Source organism: Fusarium verticillioides, chromosome 3, assembly GCF_000149555.1.
Source record: "Fusarium verticillioides 7600 chromosome 3, whole genome shotgun sequence".
Lineage (NCBI taxonomy): Eukaryota > Fungi > Ascomycota > Sordariomycetes > Hypocreales > Nectriaceae > Fusarium > Fusarium verticillioides.
Window position 1 is genome coordinate 2,699,927 of NC_031677.1, and position 20,189 is coordinate 2,720,115.

A 20,189-nucleotide genomic window follows, 5' to 3' on the forward strand; every position below is an offset into this window, starting at 1 on the left:
CTTTCATCCCTTGTTCTTCATTATTGAGATGTTTCTGCCTCAACTTTGTAGCATTATATGGAAGTAGACTCAGGCTGCTTGCACATGCTGCACACAGGTACTAACAATCCATCCATTGCTTGCCTACCACCTAGGTACCTTGCATCCATGGCGCCACTCCCTTCTTGGGCCGACCGCATGTGTACCCTGACAGCCAACGAGATCTTGTATTAGATCGATGTACTTCCAGAGAGAAAGATTTCTCATGTACGAAGATGGATGGTTGGTCTTATTAGATTCCTTCTTGTGATTTTCGGTTAACGTTCCTTCGTGGTTAATCACGATAGGTATCGTAATGTGTCGTGTGGATTGAGTCTCAAGTGTCGTTGTGAGCTTTCCCCTGCGACCGGGTTGTGTATTGCCCCACGACCCTTTAACAAGGTAGTTCAACTGGTCGGTACGTTTTTTTCCCCTTTGAGGGGTGTGCCTTTTCATCCGTCCAAAGAATCTTGATTCGACGACCATTTGACAACACCGTGCAGCATTACCCTCTGCAGCCAGGATCTTGGCTGCCTACACTAAATCAACCGTCATCTCTGTCTACCTTTTCTTGTGCCGAACGTGCACCAGAGACGGGTCTCGACATACAGAAACGTACTTTGCCTCTTGACGTCTTCTTCAATCCTCAGATCGGCTGTCTACTGCAGGATGTGACTCAGACCAGCCCTTCCACGAGACATGGTTGCCGTTTCCAATTGCCATCGCTGTGATTCATAGGTAGTAACAAACTGGGCGAAACGCGACTGAACTTGAGCCACATAGAAGCATGATCATACTGATGCAAATCGCCATTTTCTCAAATAGATTCTCCACCGACTTGCGAGAGCCTCATCTAGCTACAGTATATTCACAGTAGTATATCTCATTTGTGTCAATTCGGCGAAACAAGGAGCCACCTGTCAGGAGGATCAAGCAGTCGTTGGCATGCGCAATCAAGACCAAACTCGACACACTAGGTAGATACCTAGGTACGTACCTAGTTAGTAATAAGTGAAAGTCCAGAGTAGCAAGGCCTACTTGGCATTTCCACTGGTTATAATGCTGCTAGCACCTGGTAAATTATAGCAATGAGGGACTCGAGACAAGCATACCTTGAACCTACTAACCTAGGTATGCCTGTACCGGTACTGTAACAAGTCGAAGAAAGACTCCTGGTCAGGATTGGAAGATGCCCGTACCATACCCAGGCCTAGAGAATGCCGCCTACCATCCGATCATCAAATCGTCAACCTAATCCAAAGAAGACACACTGAGCAAGGCCTCGCTTGCTCAAAGGGGGACGACAAAACACCAGCTACTGAACTATCAAGTACTCACATTAGTACCAGGTACTGAGGTTGAAGACTCATGCAGTACGTGACACTGCAGGACATACCTAGGTACCTAGATACCCAGGTACATACCTAACTTCTAAGGTAAGCCTGGGTAACCTCTAATCCATCCAACCAGAGCCAGCCTCGGCCACGTTGGTGGAGCTGGATTCATACGCCAGCTTAATCTTAGCCCTATTACCGACTCCCTTCCGTCAGCTCACACGAGGATCTCAACATCATCACCACACTCGATTTTTTCCCTCACACGTAACGGTCAAGCCTACCTCTGGCCAGGTTTGGCGATGGAAGAAATCCCTGGTGATTTGGGCTCTTTACTTGAGAACCAGTTGGCATAGATTTTGCATAGCCTCAGCTATGCTAGCCATCATTGGCTAACTAATAAGATGGACAATTATGTTCGTCGCCATAGTATCTCGACAATGATGTCCAGTCTGACGCACCGAAAGGAAGGAGATATTAGCTGGCTCGCCCTCATCTGGTATGGTTAGCGGTGGTTCAAGCCAAGGTATCCATAGCTACGCTGAGATGAGTACCCGTGGTCGATTGTCTGTTGAAACCCTGTTCTGTTTTCAAAGGCATCAGAAGAGATGCGGGATGGAGTAGTCTGTGCCCTGTGATGGAGCTTATTAGAAGTCGACGATAGAAATTTCAGCGGAGGGAGGTAAATGGACATGCATGCCACTCTATACTGGTGATAGTCTATAAGTACGCTAGACGCATGCCATCTGGGAGAGCCTATACTCAGAGAGCAACACAAAAGCCACAGTTGAGAGAATACCATCCAACTGAATTAACGTAAGAACCTCATCTTAATATTTAGGGGGTTTCTCAGGCAGCGTTACAACTGAAGACAATTCTTTGTCAACTACAAAGTACTGCGTGTTTGTTCGATTGAGTCGAGGGAGGGCGTGTAAGGGTGTGGGAGATGCAACGGAAAATGTGGATGACTTGGCGCCCCCTGCTCCATGCTCTGGAGTTCAAGTTCACTCAGAGCCACATTCTTCTTAAAATATCGTCTCAAATGGCCCCGTTATCAGCAGAACGTAATTCTCGTTCAATGCCCGTGGCTGGCAACGGGACTTGCGGCGATAGTTTCCAGGGCAGTGTGGCTTTTCATTATGCACGTCGAACCGTGACGAACTGGGCTGGGCAAATTTGGTATGGTGTTAATGGCAGAGAAGGACTAAAAAGGTTGCCGAGTCCAATTGAGGAAGAGACGACCAGACAGAAGATACGGCGGAACAGATTAGGAACCGGAAAAGGATATCTCTTTGCCTTTGACAACAGGTAGAATTGAATTACATGGATGAATGGCGGAAAGCAAGGACTGATGATACCAAAGCTATTTATACTTAGATAGGTAGACTCCATCATTCGAGGGAAGTTATGTATCATGTTGACGGGCGCACGCCTCTCCATCGTTTCTCTATATGCTGCATAGTTAAATGACCTGCAAATCTTTTATAGTGACGATGCAGGCCGTGGCATTGTATATCTGATCGACTTGGTATGAACATTCGTATTTCCTCAAAATGATCGGTTCAGCCTGGCCAACGGCAACCCCAGCTTCCTTGGTCTTGTTAGCAGGCTTTCAGGCCATAGGATTTTCCCACCAAAAGCCGATCTGATGCCTCGACCGCAACAGTCGCAATCAAGGCCAATCTGTAGTGACCGGCTTTGTAGTGGTTCTCCCCCCGGCATGGCCTGCTCTCTGTTGTGGGAGGACCCGTGGACCCATGGGCACGCCTCAGAGTTGGGTTGAGATCCGTCGGCTCGTCAGTGCTGCGAGACCTAGATGGGCCCCGTGGAGACTAGAGAGTAACACTGATGACCAGGGTGCGGCATGTAGAAGTGTGGTTTATCTTTATCGTACAGGGGGCAGAGCCTGGGCTTCAGTGTCTGCGAATCAGCCGCCGCCTGATTAGTGGCTACTTATCCGCTACAAGCTCGGCCTATCATCGCCCCCAGTGTCCTCTTAGCAAAGTGGGTGCATCGACCAGGCCAGGGCCGCCGCCTCGGGGTGCCAGTGCAGTGTGCAGTGCCAATGCTAGGACGTTTCTTCTCCCGGCGCCTGGGAATCATGCCTCTTCCTTCTTCTTCAACTTATTACACCACTCCAACCTGCAGGGCATACGATATCTATTTCGAGTCTCAAGTTATACCCTCCAAAGTAGTGAAGCACTCAAGCGGCCTCGATCTATTCTTATTCCATATCAGACAACTATACGAACCTCTCCTGCCGTCTTCATCATTCACAACTTCCGCCATCAAGCCATCACCTCTGGGCATGCCTTCATACGCGATTCACCACATCTCGTTGTTGCGCAAGTGATTCTCTCTTGAATGTCATGGCACAACACAATGTGAGTAGATATGGAAATCTAACGTAACTTGATTACCGTCCAATTTTTTTTTTTTTTTTTCACACGATTCTTTTAAGCATTTGTACTTTTAATCTCGTGCCTCACTCACTCACTCACTCACTCACTCACCTCACAAAGCTGTGAGGTCGCGATCGCGATTGGGCCCATTCTCTAACTCGACACTTAGGATTCCAACACCTCTGACCCTGGTGCTCAATCTGTGTCAGGCCCGATGACCAATCAATCGAGTTTGGACAGCACAGCCAAAGAAGCTGGGGTAGACTCAGCCTTTCCATACGGCACACGTTCCCGTAACAGAACTGGTACTTCGCGTATTAACTACGCCGAGGATAGGGACATTGATGGCGATGTTTATGACTACTATCACGACAAAAAGGACAGTGATTCCAAAAAGACTTCACGCCAGTCTAGCGCTGCTGTGAATGGCGATGGGCCTCGTGGCGGTGCAAGCTCGCGCAAGGCTGGCACAGATGAGCAAAAGGCAGCGCAGGTAGCGAATGCTCCCAAGGAGCAACGGTCGGGCAGTTCAAATAATGTGCCCACGACAACGCAGCAGTCGGCTGCTTCACAGCCTGCACGGAAGCGCAAGGTCGCGGGTAATCCAGCTGGTTCCACTAACCCAGCGGCATCCGTCAATAATTCGACCAAAAAAGCAGCAGCATCCGGAACGACTCCGTCTATCGTATGGCCAGAATCTAATATGCTGACTTTTGACAACTGCAGAAGTCGCCCTGTCAATGGTAAAATGGTGGCCGATGATGGTACATCGCTGGAGCCAAATGGTAACATGCTTCCTTCAGAGTGGTCCACCAGAAATTCGGATCAGACGTGGCTAACCTGGCGACGCAGATCATGTGTACCTTGTCTGTGAGCCACCTGGAGAACCCTATTACCTGGGCCGCATCATGGAGTTCCTTCATGTGCAGAATGACAGCAGCAAACCCGTGGAAGCTGTTCGCATCAACTGGTACTACAGACCCAAGGACATCGGCCGAAAATCTACAGACCTCCGAATGGTTTTTGCAACGATGCACTCCGACATCAGCCCGTTGACGGCGCTACGCGGAAAATGTCAGATTCACCACAAAGCTGAGATTGAGGATATGGAATTATATCGAAAGGCCCATGACAGCTTTTGGTACGACAAGCTGTACGACCGCTATATCCAGAAGAACTACGACTTGATTCCGACGCGTTCTATTGTCAACGTCCCAGCTAATGTGAAAAAGGTTCTCGACGAGCGCTGGAAATACGTGCTAGTCGAGCAGGGGCGTGGCAAGGAGCTCACTAGCGCCGTTAAGCTCTGCAAGAGATGCGCCGGCTATTGCGCAAGGTACGTACCTACTGACTTACACTGCCTGCCCCACGTCCTACATCCACATCCTTACAAACCCATGCTTCAGTGGCTGACATGATTGGTTGTCTTCAGCAACGACTCGGTCGACTGTGCAGTATGTCAGAATACATACCACATGAATTGCGTGAACCCACCTCTATTGAAGAAGCCGTCCAGAGGGTTTGCCTGGTCATGTGCAGCATGCAGTCGAGCCCAGGAAAGGAAGCTGGAGGCTCGTAATACGCCTAATGTTAATGATCCAAGCTTCGATGCCGAAGATGACGATCCTATGGATGAAGAGGACGAGGAGATGCAGGGGCTTGAGACTAATCGGACCAGTCCCGAAGAAGGAGACCATACTCACCACGAGGGCACTGCCGAGCAAATATACCAGGCCTCTCTTTGGCCGTACCGGTATCTCGGAATGCATTGCAAGCCCGAGGACGCACTCGACTACGACGACAGAATTTATCCCCGCGCAAGTACGAGAATTGGACCCAGAAATCAAGCAAATGTTTCCCCGTGGCCTGGAAAGCCGGTCGAGTACGTCAAGCCACTCGAGATCAAGAAAAACGGCAAGAAAGACACCAAATCCAAGGAAGCATTGGCTGCTATTGAAGCCGATAAGATCTCACGTGGGAAGCGACCGAAGTGGGTTCAAGACATGCCCCCCGGCTACACAGCTCGGGGAGAAGATTTTGACAACGACGACCCCAAGTGTACCGCAACTCGCATGTGGATTCCTCCCCCAGATAAAGTGATTAAAGAGAAGGACATTAACGAGTACATGGAAAAGGCCAAGGGAATGACAAAAGATCTCGGATTGCCAGAACGTTCGACCAACCTGCAAGACGTGGCTGCCAACAAATTGTTTCTTGCAGAATTCGACACGCAACATGCCCTCAAGGATCTTTCTGAGACCAAGAAGGAGGCATTCAAAGAGCCAGAACTGACACCAGCAGAGCAAAAGAAATTTGAGGAAGCAGTGATAAAATACGGCTCTGAACTTTATCTTGTGAGAAAGCACGTCAAAACTATGCACTATGGCATGGTAACTCGTTACTACTACGCCTGGAAGAAGTCGGCACGTGGGAAGCAGGTTTTGGAGAACCAGGCCGGTCGCAAAGGAAAAAAGGAGGCCAAAAGAGCAGAAGCGGCTGCCAGTAAGCTGGCAGATGATGTTGCGGATAACGATGACGATTCTGCGTTTGATATTGAGAAAGCAAATCAGAAAAAGCAAGGATTTGTGTGTCAATTTTGCTCCGCGACATTCTCGCGACAATGGAGGCGCGCTCCGAACCCCGTTCCCGGGATCGTCAACGATGGGGGCCCGAAGAGCTCGAGTAAGGAAAAGGGCCAAGACCGTGTGGTAGCTTTGTGCCGTCGCTGCGCTGAGCTATGGCGCAGATATGCTATTCGATATGAAGATGTGGACGAGGTTTCCAAGAAGGTCAACCAGGGCAGCGGCCGAAGCTGGAAACGGAAGCAAGACGAAGACCTTCTCAGGGAGTTGCAAGTCGCGAAGGAAATGGGCATGATGACGCCGGAACGGGCACCGACTCCTTCAGCGGCCCCAGCTGTTGCCACCGTGCAAGAACCGCCACGGAAGAAGCTCAAAGGTGCAGCTTCTGACAAGGATGTGGACAATGTTCACTCGGATGCTGCTAGTGCAACCGGCTCTACCACTTCCAAGAAGAAGGACAAGAGTGTGGAAAACCTTACAGCCCCCGATATTCCGAAACCTCTTGTGCTGCCTTGTGCAGTCTGTGGGCAACTGGAACCTCGAGGGGAGCAGCACTTGTCGTGCCGCGAATGCCGCCTGACGGTACACCGCAACTGCTATGGTATCATGGATAATCGAAACTCTGGGAAATGGACTTGTGATATGTGTGCAAACGATAAAAACCCACAAGTCTCAATCGTATGTTGTTTCAAACCCATCTATACGCCTGCGCTAACGTCCTCCTAGCATTATAAGTGTGTTCTTTGTCCCATTGAGTACACAGAACATGATTTTGTGGAACAGCCGAAAGTAACACATCACAAAAAGAAGATGTCGGAGAAGGATCGTGAGCGAGAACGCCTGGAGGTTCAGCAAGCTCGGAAAGCTGCGGACTTTTACCGCAAGAAGCAGGAAGAGATGCATCGCCCCGTCAACCCCCGGGAACCACTCAAGAGGACCGCGGACAACAATTGGGTCCATGTTACCTGCGCTGTCTGGACTCCAGAAGTCAAGTTTGGTAACGCCAAAGCACTGGAACCTTCGGAAGGTATTCCTTCGATTCCCAGGAGCAGATATGATGAGACTTGTCAAGTGTGCAACAAACAGGATGGAGCCTGTGTGTCGTGCCATCAGTGTCGCATTCCATGTGAGTCCCAATGAGAGAGAAGAAAAAGATTGGCCATACTGATCGATTACAGTCCACGCGGAATGCGCTCGGCAACATGGGCACGTCCTTGGATTTGAAGTGACATCTGTGAAAAGTTCGCGAAGAGACCAGTTTAGCATTGTGGCCATCAATGGGGAGAGTGGCATCATGTCGGCAACTGTATGGTGTAAGGATCACGCCCCCACGAAGACTAAGATTCATCAGATGCAAGATATTGTGGATGAATCGGGACTTAATGCTTTACAGCTCTATGTACAGAACTACAAGCAGGCCGACCTAGCACTGACAGGCACGGTCCGCAAGGCCAATCTCATGACAAACGCCGCCAAGTTGCCAGGTACAACGACTCAGCCTGGCCTACGCAGGTCCTCGACAACAAATATTCCCAATGGCGGGTGGGGCCAGCAGCGAAATGGGGACACGGCAGACGTGGCATCAGACTCAAAACAACCAGGAGAAAAGGTCTGCATCACCTGTGGTATTGACACCAGCCCGAAGTGGTGGCCGATCGATAATTCGCAGGAACGCGAACTCACCAATGGGCATTACGGCACACTCGGGAGCGAAGCACAGAAATTCGTGGAACAGAGACGATTCCAATGCCATAAATGTCGAAAGGCCCAGCGTACAGCAAAGCCGCACCCGTGGCGGTCTCCTCTCATGGCAGACGCTCCATTACCTTCGGCTCACGGCGCAGGCATACAAGGTACGACAACACATGCTTTGCGCAGTCCGCCACAGATGGTGCCTGCCCCTCGGGAGACCAATTCTTCTACTGCTTATGCTTGGCCTCCACCAGTTCATGCTCCGACAGTTCCTCCACCACCAATGCAAGCGCCTGCCCTCGTCGCAGATCATGCCCTGGGCGCCCGGCCGCCTCCTCCCCCTGCCCCATACGCGCCCCTTCAACCCCAACGACCATCATATAGTGACTGGGGACGACCTGCGAGCCAGCAAGGTTCGCCTCCTCGACACATCACTGGGGGACCCCCAATCCACAATGCACCGCCGATGTCCACACTATCTTCGTTGCGACCACCTCCAGTTGTAGGACCAGGGCCTCCGCTTGGATCTTCACCACCTGCACCACCGCCAGCAAACCATCATGGTGGTCCCGCGTCGCAGCCTTATACCAACGGACTCCCTCCATCACCTCGACGATTGAATGGACCAGCGCCACCACCTCGTTATACTCATCCGTATCAAACCCACGGACACAGCGCTCCTCCGCCCCCTCCTCCTGCGTCGCATTTACCACCACCAACGCTGACGAATGGGGCACCACCGCCTCCGTCGCGGCACGATGATTTCTCTCATGAACTTCACCCGCAGAGGCCGACTTATCCTGCTCCTCACGGAAGCCCAACAGGCCCTCGAAATGGGCCACAGCCTCCATCGAGTCGCCCGGCGAGTGGAGCAAGTGCCAGTCCCTCGCTACGAAATCTCCTTTCTTGATCAGAAGAACACAGGAGAGTAATTGCCCGTTGAAAATGGACCACATTTGAGCGCACAGGGGGGACACTAGTGAAAATCTAAGAGAGCGAGCAACGGAGTTTTTGCTCGTCTAGATGAGTTGGATGGGGATGAAAACCTATGAGAACCTTCCATCTACATAGTATATATACAAACGGGCCAAGAGGATTGTGAGCTTTCGGAGTTGGTTTTGAGTGGGCAGGACTGATTGACTCATCAAAGGCTTTGTTGCAACCCCCCATCTGGAACGGGATTCGCAATTGGGTATATATGTGTGTACGTGTGTATGTAGTATGTATGGATGGGAAGTAAGCGGGATAAAGCGAAAGCTGCCTTGTTCGAGTACCTTACTTTAGGTACCTTTAATTGTTGCAAAATCAGACTAGAAGTATGCGGCGAACTTCGCCGTTTAGTTTATTATAGACGAAATCAGGAATCGTCAATTGTCGAAAGACGATACCTTATGTAACTGCATCTTGAGAAGATTGACCCTAGTTAGCAAGGATCATTTTAGGGTATTACTAACTGCCTACAGATAGGACCCCCCTGACTTTGTTGTAGCTGCATGCCTCAGAATGGGTAGCATTATGTTTCGACGCATTTCCGTAACAGCCGAGGAACGCAACACCAGTTCAAGCAATTCAATTCAATTCAATTCAGTTCATATCTAACACATCAAATCTGGTTCGTGCCGGGAAGTGAGTGGCCTGAGTGGCGAAAGGAATTCCCAGGGGAAATGAAAATCAATATAGAGATGGGCTTCTTACGGATATACCATATCTGCTAGGTACCTATGTTGTGTCTATCAAGATCCACCTTTTGGGGAATTTCGAAATATGCAGCTTATGTAAGGTATCCGGGGACTCAAGCGAGCCCGCAGAGGAGGTTGAGCTTATCTAAATCAGGTTAGCATCTTTTTGCAATGTTCCAGTTCAAGGCTCTAGGTAAGGCACGTAGGTACTTTAGGAATACCTTACCTCAGTACTGAACTAGGTACTACCCAAGGTACCTAATGGACCAGCTAGAGGAACCTGCCTTCTGCTCAAGGCTGATTGATGGCTGATGTGGCTCAGACTCTAACTAGAGCCTCTCAGCTCAGCTTCCAACATCAACCAAAGACAACATCTTGACATTCATTCAGTTTTCCCTCTCCCCTTTTCGGCATTGTGTCGCTCTCTCTACTTGAAATAAACCCTCGCTGTAATTCTATGGAAACAAGAGGATAGCCAAACCGAACTGTGATTAACAATTCTTCCTTTTGTTCAATTACGACACATCGGCAGCAACCACAACCACAACCACACCTGTCCCTGACGATCAAATAGCACGCAGCCCTCCCCTCGTCCTTCGGACTGTATAGCGAATCTCTGATTATTGGCGTCTGCTGTGACGAAGCTGAGAGGCGGTTTATTGCACATCGCAGAAGGTTCTAAGTCAGTGTATTACCATCCCCACGATAGATCATGGCGCAAGTACTTCTGGACCTCTTCTACTCGTTCGGGAATTGTCTCAACTGCTTTCCCGGAAACCCCAATCTCAAGATCAACAACCGGAGCTTCAAGATCTTGAGATTACTTGGAGAGGTAGACTAACAAACACCGCTCTCCCGCACTCCACGTTGCTGACACTTGTCAGGGCGGCTTCTCTTACGTATACCTCGTCGAAGATACCTCAAGCCACGAACTTTTCGCACTTAAAAAGATCCGATGTCCCTTTGGCGCTGAATCGGTACAGCAGGCCATGCGTGAGGTTGATGCCTATCGGCTCTTCTCTCACGTTCCAACCATCATATCCGCTGTCGACCATTCCGTCGCAACCGAGCGCGGCGCCGACGAGGCGACAAAAACCGTTTACGTCCTTCTGCCATACTACAAGCGCGGTAATCTGCAGGACATGATCAATGCAAACTTGGTCAACCATGATCGGTTCCCTGAGCGTCGTCTCATGTTGCTCTTCCTCGGAGTGTGCAAGGCTCTGCGTGCCATGCATGACTATAAGCCTGCCGTGGAGCGCATGCACATGGGGCGGGAAGAGGATGAGCTGAACCACGGCGAGAGAAACAACACGCGAGGAAAGCGAACCGAGGAAGAAGAGGAGGGCGAGCAAGAAAGGGGTCTGCTGGAGGAGGAGAACCAAGTCAGTGGAGGTAGATCTATTCAACACTACGCCCACAGAGATATCAAACCAGGTAAGGCTGCACATCGGGGTATTATTCTTGTTCATCCTCCCATACTCATCTCTATTATCAGGCAACATAATGATCGATGACTCCGGCTCAACCCCGATCCTCATGGATTTAGGATCCGTCGCTCCGTCGCCGATTCCTGTTACATCGCAATCTCTGGCCCTCCAGATTCAAGACACGGCCGCTGAACATTCAACCATGCCTTACCGTGCCCCTGAGCTTTTTGATGTTCAGACTGGCATGGTAATTGATACAAAGGTTGATATTTGGTCCATGGGCTGCACTCTCTACGCCTGCCTTGTCGGCAAGTCCCCCTTTGAGATGCGCTCCGACGAGACCGGTGGTACTCTGTCTCTGTGTGTTCTAGGTGGCGATTGGCGCTTCCCCGATGAAGGACCTGCTGGCGTGAAGCGTTCTAACAGCATGCGCCCGCAACAAGGACAACAGCAACAACAAGCACCAGCGGTTGAGATCAGCGAGCCGATTCGCGATGTCGTCAGGAAGTGTCTGCGTGTTGAACCCGCTGAGCGACCGGATATTCACGAGTTAATCGAAATGGTTGAAGAAGTTATCGAGGACCTTCCTGATGACTCCCATTAGATGCTGGCACGACGCATGTTTTAAACTGTGCAGCAGAGCGACGAATTGAATTTGAATACCAATAAAAGATACCTACCTCGTTTGTTGCTCTCATCTAGCTGGTTGGGTGACCTCCCGGGTCCGGCGGTTGATCATATTACATTTCTTTTTTGTCACTTGAAGGAGACGGCGTTTAGGGTTTGGAGTGATAGAGCCATTTGCTGGTAATTAACTAAGTTCTTGTCTGGTAGTCGTCCCCGCCAACCACACTCCCTATTTACGTGCCGTCTTGAGAGCTGCTGCTTACCTGCATGTCCTGCTCACAGATTCAAGCGTTGCAATCTTAGTAGTAACCTTAGTAGTGAACCACGTGAGCGGGAAGAGCCGTTGGATCAGACTTTAACGTCAAATCACAAAGACGCGCACCTCTGAGCCTGAGCAGACACAATTTTCCCACTCCGAATCGCCCTACAGCTCGAGTTTGAAAGTCGCTACCTCAAACGGTCGTAGTGTAATCGGGATCTTTCCGTCTTCCTTCCGAATCTCTTCCAGTTCATCCTCTAGGATGTTCGTCTTGGTAACACGCTTGACATCGAAACTAGTCTCAATAACTCCACGACTGCGGCCTCCCAAGGACTCATACACACGAAGAATAATGCTCTGGCCCTTGTTGATGCGCAGGCCGTCATCTCGGCTGACGTCTTCGTCATCCTGGCCTCGCTTGATCGTGTCCAGTACAAGAGAGTCAGACTCATCAACATTGACAAGCTTGATCGGCGCACTGGACACACTTTCCAAGACCGCCTTTGAAGCAGTGACGGGCTTCAGGGGGTTGTTGAAAGCATAAGCAGCCTTAACCGTGGTAGACGATAGACTACCCTTGTGAGGTAGGATGGCCCATCGGATGGAATGACGTCCCATATCGGCGTTGGCATCAGGCGCCTTGGGTGCCCGTAGGAGTGACAATCGCATCGTCTTGCCTGCAGTCGCAAAACCATACTTGCTATCATTGAGAATAGAAACGCCATAGTTGTTCTCCGAGAGATCAGCAAACTTGTGGCAGCACACCTCAAACTTGGCCATGTCCCAGCTTGTGTTGTAATGAGTTGGCCGCTTGGTGATACTGAAAGCGGTCTCGTAGGAGGCCTCGGCATTTACTACATTGACAGGGAATTCGACCTTGAGGAACTTGGAGTCCTCATGCCAGTTGACGTCCGCTCTGATATCAACCCGAGAAGGTTGCCCTTTGAGGGCTGCAGAGAGGGTGGTGTATGACTTGATATAACTGTTCTCGCTGATCTTGACATCAGTGACCAGAGTGACTCGATGAGGCTTTTGTTCAAAAATCTTTGTCTTTCCATATTCGACCTTTCGGCGCGCGTCGAGATGGTATACCTCTACATCCCATGCTTGCCAGTAAAGAGGAATATCATCGAAGATGACAAATTTGTTTGCCTCTCCACCCTTTTCAATAACCTCACGATCGTTGACCACATCGTAAAGCGATGTAATGACACCGCTTTCGACGACAACGCGGAGTTGCTCGTTTTGCAGGACATAAACATCAGTAGACTGCTCCATGACGGTCACCGCAGGCTTTTCTTCCTGTGTTTTAAACGTGCGAAGATTGAGCAGCTGGCCGTCGCCACAAGCAACACCGACTTCAGTTTCAGAAAGCTCGACAAGCTCCTTACGATGCCATGGCAGGGTGTTGATGGCAACAGACTCGTTGAGGCACGTTGAGAGTTCGCTAGAGACGTTGAGCGATTCATACAAATCCTTCAGGAGGCGTTTGCCAGTTTCAAAGACTTCAGCGTAGACCTATACCATATTAGCAAAGCTCCCGCAGTTATGGGACGAGATACCTTATCCGAGTCATCGTAGCACATTTCAATGCTACTTCCTGGCAGACAGTCGTGGAACTGGCACAGCAGAACAGCCTCCCACATGTCGTCCAAATCCTTGGTCGGGTACTTGTACGACTTGTTTTTGATTGATGCGAAAGTTGCCAATTGTTCAATATCTCGCAGCATCACTTCGGCTTTTCGATTGTAATACTTGTTGTTGGCTTGTGTGGTATACGTTCCTCTGTGTAGTTCAAAATACAACTCCCCATACCATGTAGGGAATTCGCTGGCCTTGCAGTTGAGACGGTCGAAGTAGTCATCAACTGTCAGCCCCATCTTGATCTTTGGGATACCGCCGATAGTGTTGCTGATTCCGGCACATCGTCTGAGCTTTTCGAAGTGTTGCCAAGTTGGGCCACCGCCGCCATCACCCTTTCCAAAGACAAGTAGAGACGAACTGTCAACACGCATTGTTTTGTGGTTTGCAATGCTCCTCTTGAGATCACCGAAATCAGCGTTTGCTGTATATGTCTCAGAGGGAGGCATGTGGCAGATGACCTGACTTCCATCAGGGCTTACCCACATGAAAGTAGTGTGAGGAAAGTTGTTGATGTTATTCCAGCTCAGTTTCTGGGTCAGAAAACGGTCCATACCAGCTAATCGGCAAAGCTGTGGAAGCTGGCTTGAGTATCCGAAGGTGTCTGGCAGCCAAAAAGTTCGACATCGAGAACCAAACTCGGCCTCGAAGAACCTCTGGCCATAAAAGAACTGGCGGACAAGTGATTCGCCGCTGGGCAAGTTTGTGTCGTGCTCGACCCAGCTGCCACCAATAGGATGAAATTGACCCTCCTTTACCTTCTGCTTGACACGTTTATATGCAGCAGGATAGTACGCCTTTAGCCACTTGTATTGTTGGGCTTGGGAGCAGGCAAAGTTGGATTCTGGGTAGCGATCCATGAGGTCGCATTGGTTCATCCACGATCGAACAACCTTGCGCTTTGTTTCAGCCCAGGGCCACAGCCAACAGCTGTCGATGTGGCAATGACCGATTCCAAAAACAACAGGTTCCTTTCCTCCTTCGTAGACCTTGTGAGAGTCTACATCAGGGCCAAGAATTTCACGGGCAATCTCGCGGCATTTAAGGATCGATTCCTGATTGTTGACCTCAAAGGTGTTGATGATCTTCATGGCAACAGATAAAGCATGGTTCTGTTCAGCTGAGTTCTCGGGTAGTTCTCGAGCAGCATCGCCAATCTCCCACATATCTAAGTGGAGTTTGCGAGCTGGGACATTGATGGCGACAATGTCAGCCTTGCTGAGGTTGAAACGTCTGTTGGGATCCGGCGGTGCAATGGTTGTCGTGCCGTTAGGGGCGTTTCCAAACATACCGTTACAGGCCATTTCGATATAAATTGTATGCTCCTCTCCGTCACGGAATGAGTCGGGAATGACCCATTCGATGCGTTCTCCGCTACCAGTGAGGCCTTGGATGGGAATACCATCTTCGGTCCAAATGGTGCCCTCGTTGTTGGCATCCCAATGAAGCTCAATGAGCTCTTCGTCCTTGGTCTCATCCGGTATACGCAGGACGACCTTAAACCAATGAGTGGACCAGGAGGGTCCAAAAGAGGTACCGGTATGGGTCTCCTTGAACTCGTGGCTTGTAGCCTCTTCAAAAGTTGGCCTGGAGAGATCTGGTGCATCCCACACTGACAATTGAACATGAGGTTTGCCCGAGTATCTGCCGTTGTACATGTTTCTATGAGGCATGTTAGTTCTTCGAAATTCCGAGTGAGTGAGTTGATAATGCCATACGCTTGCAGGTTCACCTTATAGTACTGTCCTGACTTATAGAACGGTTCAATGCGGCCTTTCAGAATGCTCGTCTTTGGAACGCCGACAGGCCGTTCGGCGAAGAGAGGGTAGGAGGAGGCCTCTCCCTTGTTTTCGCTGCCACCGCCCATAGTGTAAATGTCGGGGTGTCCAGGAGCAGGAGGAGCAGATCGATTTGAAAGGCGCCGAAGCTTTCCGGAAGATGGGTGCAGCGGCTGGTCTTCCGGTGAAGGGGAATGACGACGACAGGCTGCCGAGGTCGAGAGAAGGCGATCGAATGTGTTGTTGATACTGTATAGTAATCGTGAGCGGGTGCTTGACACTTTAGTGGTATCGTCAAGCAATGAAGAATGAAGAATGGAAGGAGGAGCAGAATCTCGAGTTGGGGCACAGCACGAAGGGAGAAGGAGAGTTAAATTGGTATCGTATAAAGAAAGATAACTAATCCACGTATGTTCAGAGAGGAGTGTTGTACGTATGCCAGCGAAACGTGGGAAGCTTTGTGTTAAGCTCTGTGTTAGGCCAAGTGAGCTCCATTGAGCTTCACGGAGGCGAAAGACAGCTGCCGAGCGATGTGTTGACAAAAAGGCCACTGCATACAGCCACCTGTGTACTGGCGAGATAATGTTGATGTATTTTTTTTTCGATATCCACGAACGCCGAGCCGAAATGGAAGCGGGGGATGCCCACTACAAGGTGACCATCCATTCCCGTCGAGTACCTCGACTGGGGTTTAAGCGCTTGCGGCACAGCAACCGGGGCAGAGGACACACTAGACTCGGAACGAACAACACTCTAAGCCAAGCAGAGTTTGGGAATGGGTCCAGGTGATTCACTGATCGGAATTTGGGGAACTGGTGGCGCGGGGAGATGGATCCGTTGCTTCAACTTGATGCAGCATAAATCACGTACCTCATCGCGTTGGTATACGACTATTGATCAATGAATGAATGATACTCGGATAGAAACCAGTCACAATATTATCGAAGTCGGTACACCCAAGTAATTTTGGACAGGACAGTTGTCGTGGTTTGGTGAAGAGTAATAATAGGAGAACGATTTAGTGCTGAGGATAAGTACTTAAGTTAGGGAGAATGCGAAAAGCGTCACGGGTTGATAGATCAGAGTTGCAATAAGCCTTGGGCCACGGAACACAATATTTATTTGCACTTCCTAGGAGGTGCCTTAATCCATCTGTGATCCGACCTTTGGCAGCCACGATCTACTAGGTTGAAATTGAAGGACAGCAAGTCACATTCACAAACACGAAGCGACTTTCTCTTTCAGTCACATTTTCCAAATAAGGTACCTACCTATTAAGCACCTACCTCCTTGGGTAGGTAGGTACCTTGCCTTGCATGTGCCTACAAGTGGAAGCATCAAGTCACCAAACCACAGTAGATCTCACCCGTATCAAGGCAAATATGAGAAAAAGTGAGATCATTAAGCCGGGAATGCTTGGCTTCGGTACTAAGGTAGATAGTGCTAAGGCATTTCGTTGAATAGGTATGTAGAAAAAGTGAGAATATACAAGGTAGCAAGCAGCAGATAGTGGGAAGTGAAAGTTTTATTACAAAGTTACCACAATCTCTCGCAACATTCATCACAGCCAGCATAAGCCGGCTACAGACCTATTATGGGTGAAGTGGCTTCGCGGACTGATTCGATCTAGCAAACGGCCTGTACTGGATCCGCAATGCCTTTATCTCTTTACAGAAGTCCAAAGCTTGGTATAGAATAACCTTTCTACAAGATAGTATAAGTCTTATAGTAGAACAAAGCTGGGTTGCTGTAATGAATATTGCGAGAGATTATGGTAGGGTAACAGGGTTTAAGACTCTACCTAACCTAACTAATAATCAGCTGGAGATTTATACCTGAAGCTACTCTGTACTAGGCTGCGTATAAACAAATCTGGGAACAGAATCCGATATCTATAGTTAGTCTCTCTTCCCATTTACTCAACCTCAGAAAACAAGACCAAATATCATCGATTTACAAAGTACTACTAGTCTAGGTAAGGTAAGCTGCCTAACTACCTACCTAGTACGTTAAGTAGGTGATAGGTGTTTACTGTAATTAGCTGTCTGACATTATCACCCTCGGGAGGAAAGAAAACTCAGGAGCTTGACCCTAAGTAATAAAAATATTTAGGCAAATCTAGCCTAAGTTTAGTGTACTCTTTACTAAGTTTATTTTGACACCTTATATCAAGGTATAATATTTTCTTGCTCCCTGTGGTCACGTCCTCCCTCACCGGTTTACTCAGCACCTTGAAACCTAGACCGGCCTGCAGAACATGTCGCCCTAAAACGAGGAAATATCGAACGATTCCTCACCCTTCATGGGCTGTTTTACTGCCGAGTGCTCCGTGCAGTACGCACCGCCCAGCCCGGTCTGCCACCACAAAGCGATTCAATGCTACGATAATCGATTTTTACCATGCCATTTCCCGCTTTTTTGGGGGGGCAATTTCCCTCTTGTCCCATCGCTGATCAATGAAATGCAGTGCTACGTTTGGAATGCGGCAGTTCGACCACTCTCACGGTTTCACGAGGTGTCAGTGCTCGATTGCTTTCCAAATGAGTAACACTTCCGAACTATGTTTTTCTCCGCAGCCACAGAATTAAGAAATGGATGTCCAGACGAAATATCTTCATTTATGTCGATTTTATATAGTACACGCTCGGCCCGCGTACAACTGCCTACCGGGTCCACTACCAGGTAGACCTACATTGATGTCCTAGTAAAAGCCAACAATGAACCCAAATATACCATGCTAGAAAAAGGTATCATCGATGTATGTATGCCATGAGAAACAGATAAAAATGTAGATGCTCTTGACTCCAGTGTGTAAGTTCGTTGTGGACCATCACCCGCCGTGTTATTGCGCCTTTCCCTGAAAAAGAAACCATGTACAAATGTGCCATAGTTGGAGTTGTGTTATGTCGTCGGGATGTAGATGCTTCCTTGTCGTCATTAGTGAGGTTCCTCGCATCGTCCCTCGGAAGAGGGCTGATTGTTGAGATGTTGAGTGGGGAAATAATTCTTATGAGGTTTCACTCAAGTTATTGTTTCGGCTGCCTGAGCCAGTCCCTGTGCCATGGTGAACAACCTCTGAAGCACCATCCCCTGTGTATTCGATTTCGTCCTCATCGTCGTACAGCTCATCATCTTCCACTTCGTAGTATTCGTCGTCTTCAGCCAAGTCCTCGGCTTCGTCCATCTCGTCGTACTGCTCTGGCTCTGGCTCATCCAGGTCACTCTCGCTGTCATTGTCGCTTTCATCAAAGTTGAGTACACCCATTATAGGAACTTCAATCTTCTTGTACTGGCTCTTTATAAGGTTGTCGGCCATCTCGAATAGCTTGGTGTCCTTGTCCGGCTGTGTCTCACGATCCATGGAGAACTCGGCCTCTTCGCGGTCGGCAAGCTGAACGTTGAGGGGCTCGTTGGGTGACTCAGATCCTTCGGGGATCTGCTTAACCCAGCGACGAACGACCTCAGTCCGTGCGATTTTATTCTGGTCTGTCCTGCGTCTCAGGCCGGATCTGAAATGGCGCTTCTCCCTTCTTCGCCTGCGCTGGATGCGATCTCTCACATACCAAGCGACAACCAACATAGACGCCTGCATCATATCTTGACACTTTTGTCTATGCATGTTGGCCCAAGCCTGGCATCGTTGCTGTTGGTAGTTGGCAACAGCCTGACACCTCTGCTGGTAATAAGCAGCGATACGAGAAACCATGGCGAGATACTTTGGATCGAGATTGGCACCGGCGATGCTGGGAAGTTCGGGGGTTGTTGACTCGCTGGACTGAGGAGTGCTGCTGGAGCTAGGCCCAGAACTGCGGTTTGGCGACGAGGACATTCTAGGTTGTGAAGTCGGAGGGGGAGGAGGAGCCATCATCGTGGGAGTGTTGAGGCCTGCCAGGCCACTGAAGGGTTCTTGCATCGATGCCTTTCGTTTTAGGTTGTTCTGTAAAGGCCTTTGGGCAGGAAGTTTAGGAAAGGAGTGGCTCTCCGGTGGGGGGGTCACCGGTGTAAAGGGGTTAACAGACGACATCATAGCCGCCATAAGGCGTTCTTCGCAGAGTGAGGTTTGGGGAGAATATATATATGTATGCTGAGTGGTGATCCAGGTAAGGGACTGTGTGCTGGGATTAAATGGCGCTGCGGAGTGGGATATACGACTATACAGGGGTTGTGTTCCTCTTTTATCTTTTGAGCCGATTTGAATGTTTATATCGTGTTGTTTGAGGAGTTTTATCGTGCGGTTGCTGTCAGGGTGGCCGTTGGTGTTGAGTTTCAAGGGCGTGTAAGTGGTAATATGGAGAATTGTATCAGATCAGTTGAGCAAGACACAGGGTCGATAGCTGAGTTCTATCTCTGTATATAAGTGAATGAGCACAATAACGATGCATAAGCGTAGGGCATTGTGTTTGGCCAGCGAACGCGCGCAAAAGGGGATATATAGCTAGGTCACAATCGACAGATGTGGTCGAGGGTTTGGCGCTTTCGGGCAGGGGGGTGCGGCGACGTCGTGTGGCAGCGGACCCAAAATGGGCTGAGGCTCTCTCGAGAATCGGCCCACGCCGACCCCGCGGGAAGATATGCTTATGCCATTGAATTTCCAGCAGCACATCTATCGCCCAGAAGTCGATACTGGCGCTGTGAATGGTTGGGTGGCAGCTCTGTCTGTGTTGATTCTGGTCATGTCAAACCTGGAACTGTCTTTCTATGGATGGCATGAGAAATACAGTGCACCCATTCAGCAAGTTGTGTCTGA

General features: G+C 49.6%; 4 protein-coding genes across 6 annotated transcripts; 2 read left to right on the forward strand and 2 right to left on the reverse strand.

The window, feature by feature from the left end:
* Nucleotides 1-3,464: 3,464 nt before the first annotated feature.
* On the forward strand, nucleotides 3,465-9,472 carry FVEG_05152 (hypothetical protein). Of its 2 annotated transcripts, XM_018893229.1 has the most exons (6): nucleotides 3,465-3,736; nucleotides 3,924-4,539; nucleotides 4,607-5,090; nucleotides 5,187-7,014; nucleotides 7,063-7,462; nucleotides 7,515-9,472. In XM_018893229.1, exons 1-6 carry the CDS (start codon nucleotides 3,722-3,724, stop codon nucleotides 8,936-8,938), a joined length of 4,767 nt encoding a protein of 1,588 aa, XP_018750060.1. In that variant the 5' UTR covers nucleotides 3,465-3,721; the 3' UTR covers nucleotides 8,939-9,472. The 2 variants fall into 2 exon arrangements, with proteins under 2 accessions (XP_018750060.1, XP_018750061.1); XM_018893230.1 differs by having other exon boundaries at nucleotides 3,924-5,090.
* Nucleotides 9,473-9,941: 469 nt separating this feature from the next.
* Nucleotides 9,942-12,092, forward strand: FVEG_05154 (NAK protein kinase). Its single transcript, XM_018893231.1, has 3 exons — nucleotides 9,942-10,539; nucleotides 10,592-11,144; nucleotides 11,206-12,092. Exons 1-3 carry the CDS (start codon nucleotides 10,420-10,422, stop codon nucleotides 11,739-11,741), a joined length of 1,209 nt encoding a protein of 402 aa, XP_018750062.1. The 5' UTR covers nucleotides 9,942-10,419; the 3' UTR covers nucleotides 11,742-12,092.
* FVEG_05155 (alpha-mannosidase) lies at nucleotides 11,862-16,116 on the reverse strand. 2 transcript variants are annotated; one of them, XM_018893233.1, is made up of 4 exons: nucleotides 15,383-16,011; nucleotides 13,586-15,326; nucleotides 12,147-13,541; nucleotides 11,862-12,062 (listed from the first exon to the last, which is right to left on the reverse strand). In XM_018893233.1, the coding sequence occupies exons 1-3, from the start codon at nucleotides 15,529-15,531 to the stop codon at nucleotides 12,189-12,191; spliced, it is 3,243 nt and encodes a 1,080-aa protein (XP_018750064.1). In that variant the 5' UTR covers nucleotides 15,532-16,011; the 3' UTR covers nucleotides 11,862-12,062; nucleotides 12,147-12,188. The 2 variants fall into 2 exon arrangements, with proteins under 2 accessions (XP_018750064.1, XP_018750063.1); XM_018893232.1 differs by having other exon boundaries at nucleotides 11,862-13,541; nucleotides 15,383-16,116.
* Nucleotides 16,117-18,403: 2,287 nt separating this feature from the next.
* On the reverse strand, nucleotides 18,404-19,478 carry FVEG_05156 (hypothetical protein; the record flags this gene model as incomplete). Its single annotated transcript, XM_018893234.1, has 1 exon — nucleotides 18,404-19,478. The coding sequence occupies one exon, from the start codon at nucleotides 19,476-19,478 to the stop codon at nucleotides 18,450-18,452; it is 1,029 nt and encodes a 342-aa protein (XP_018750065.1). The 3' UTR covers nucleotides 18,404-18,449.
* Nucleotides 19,479-20,189: the final 711 nt, after the last annotated feature.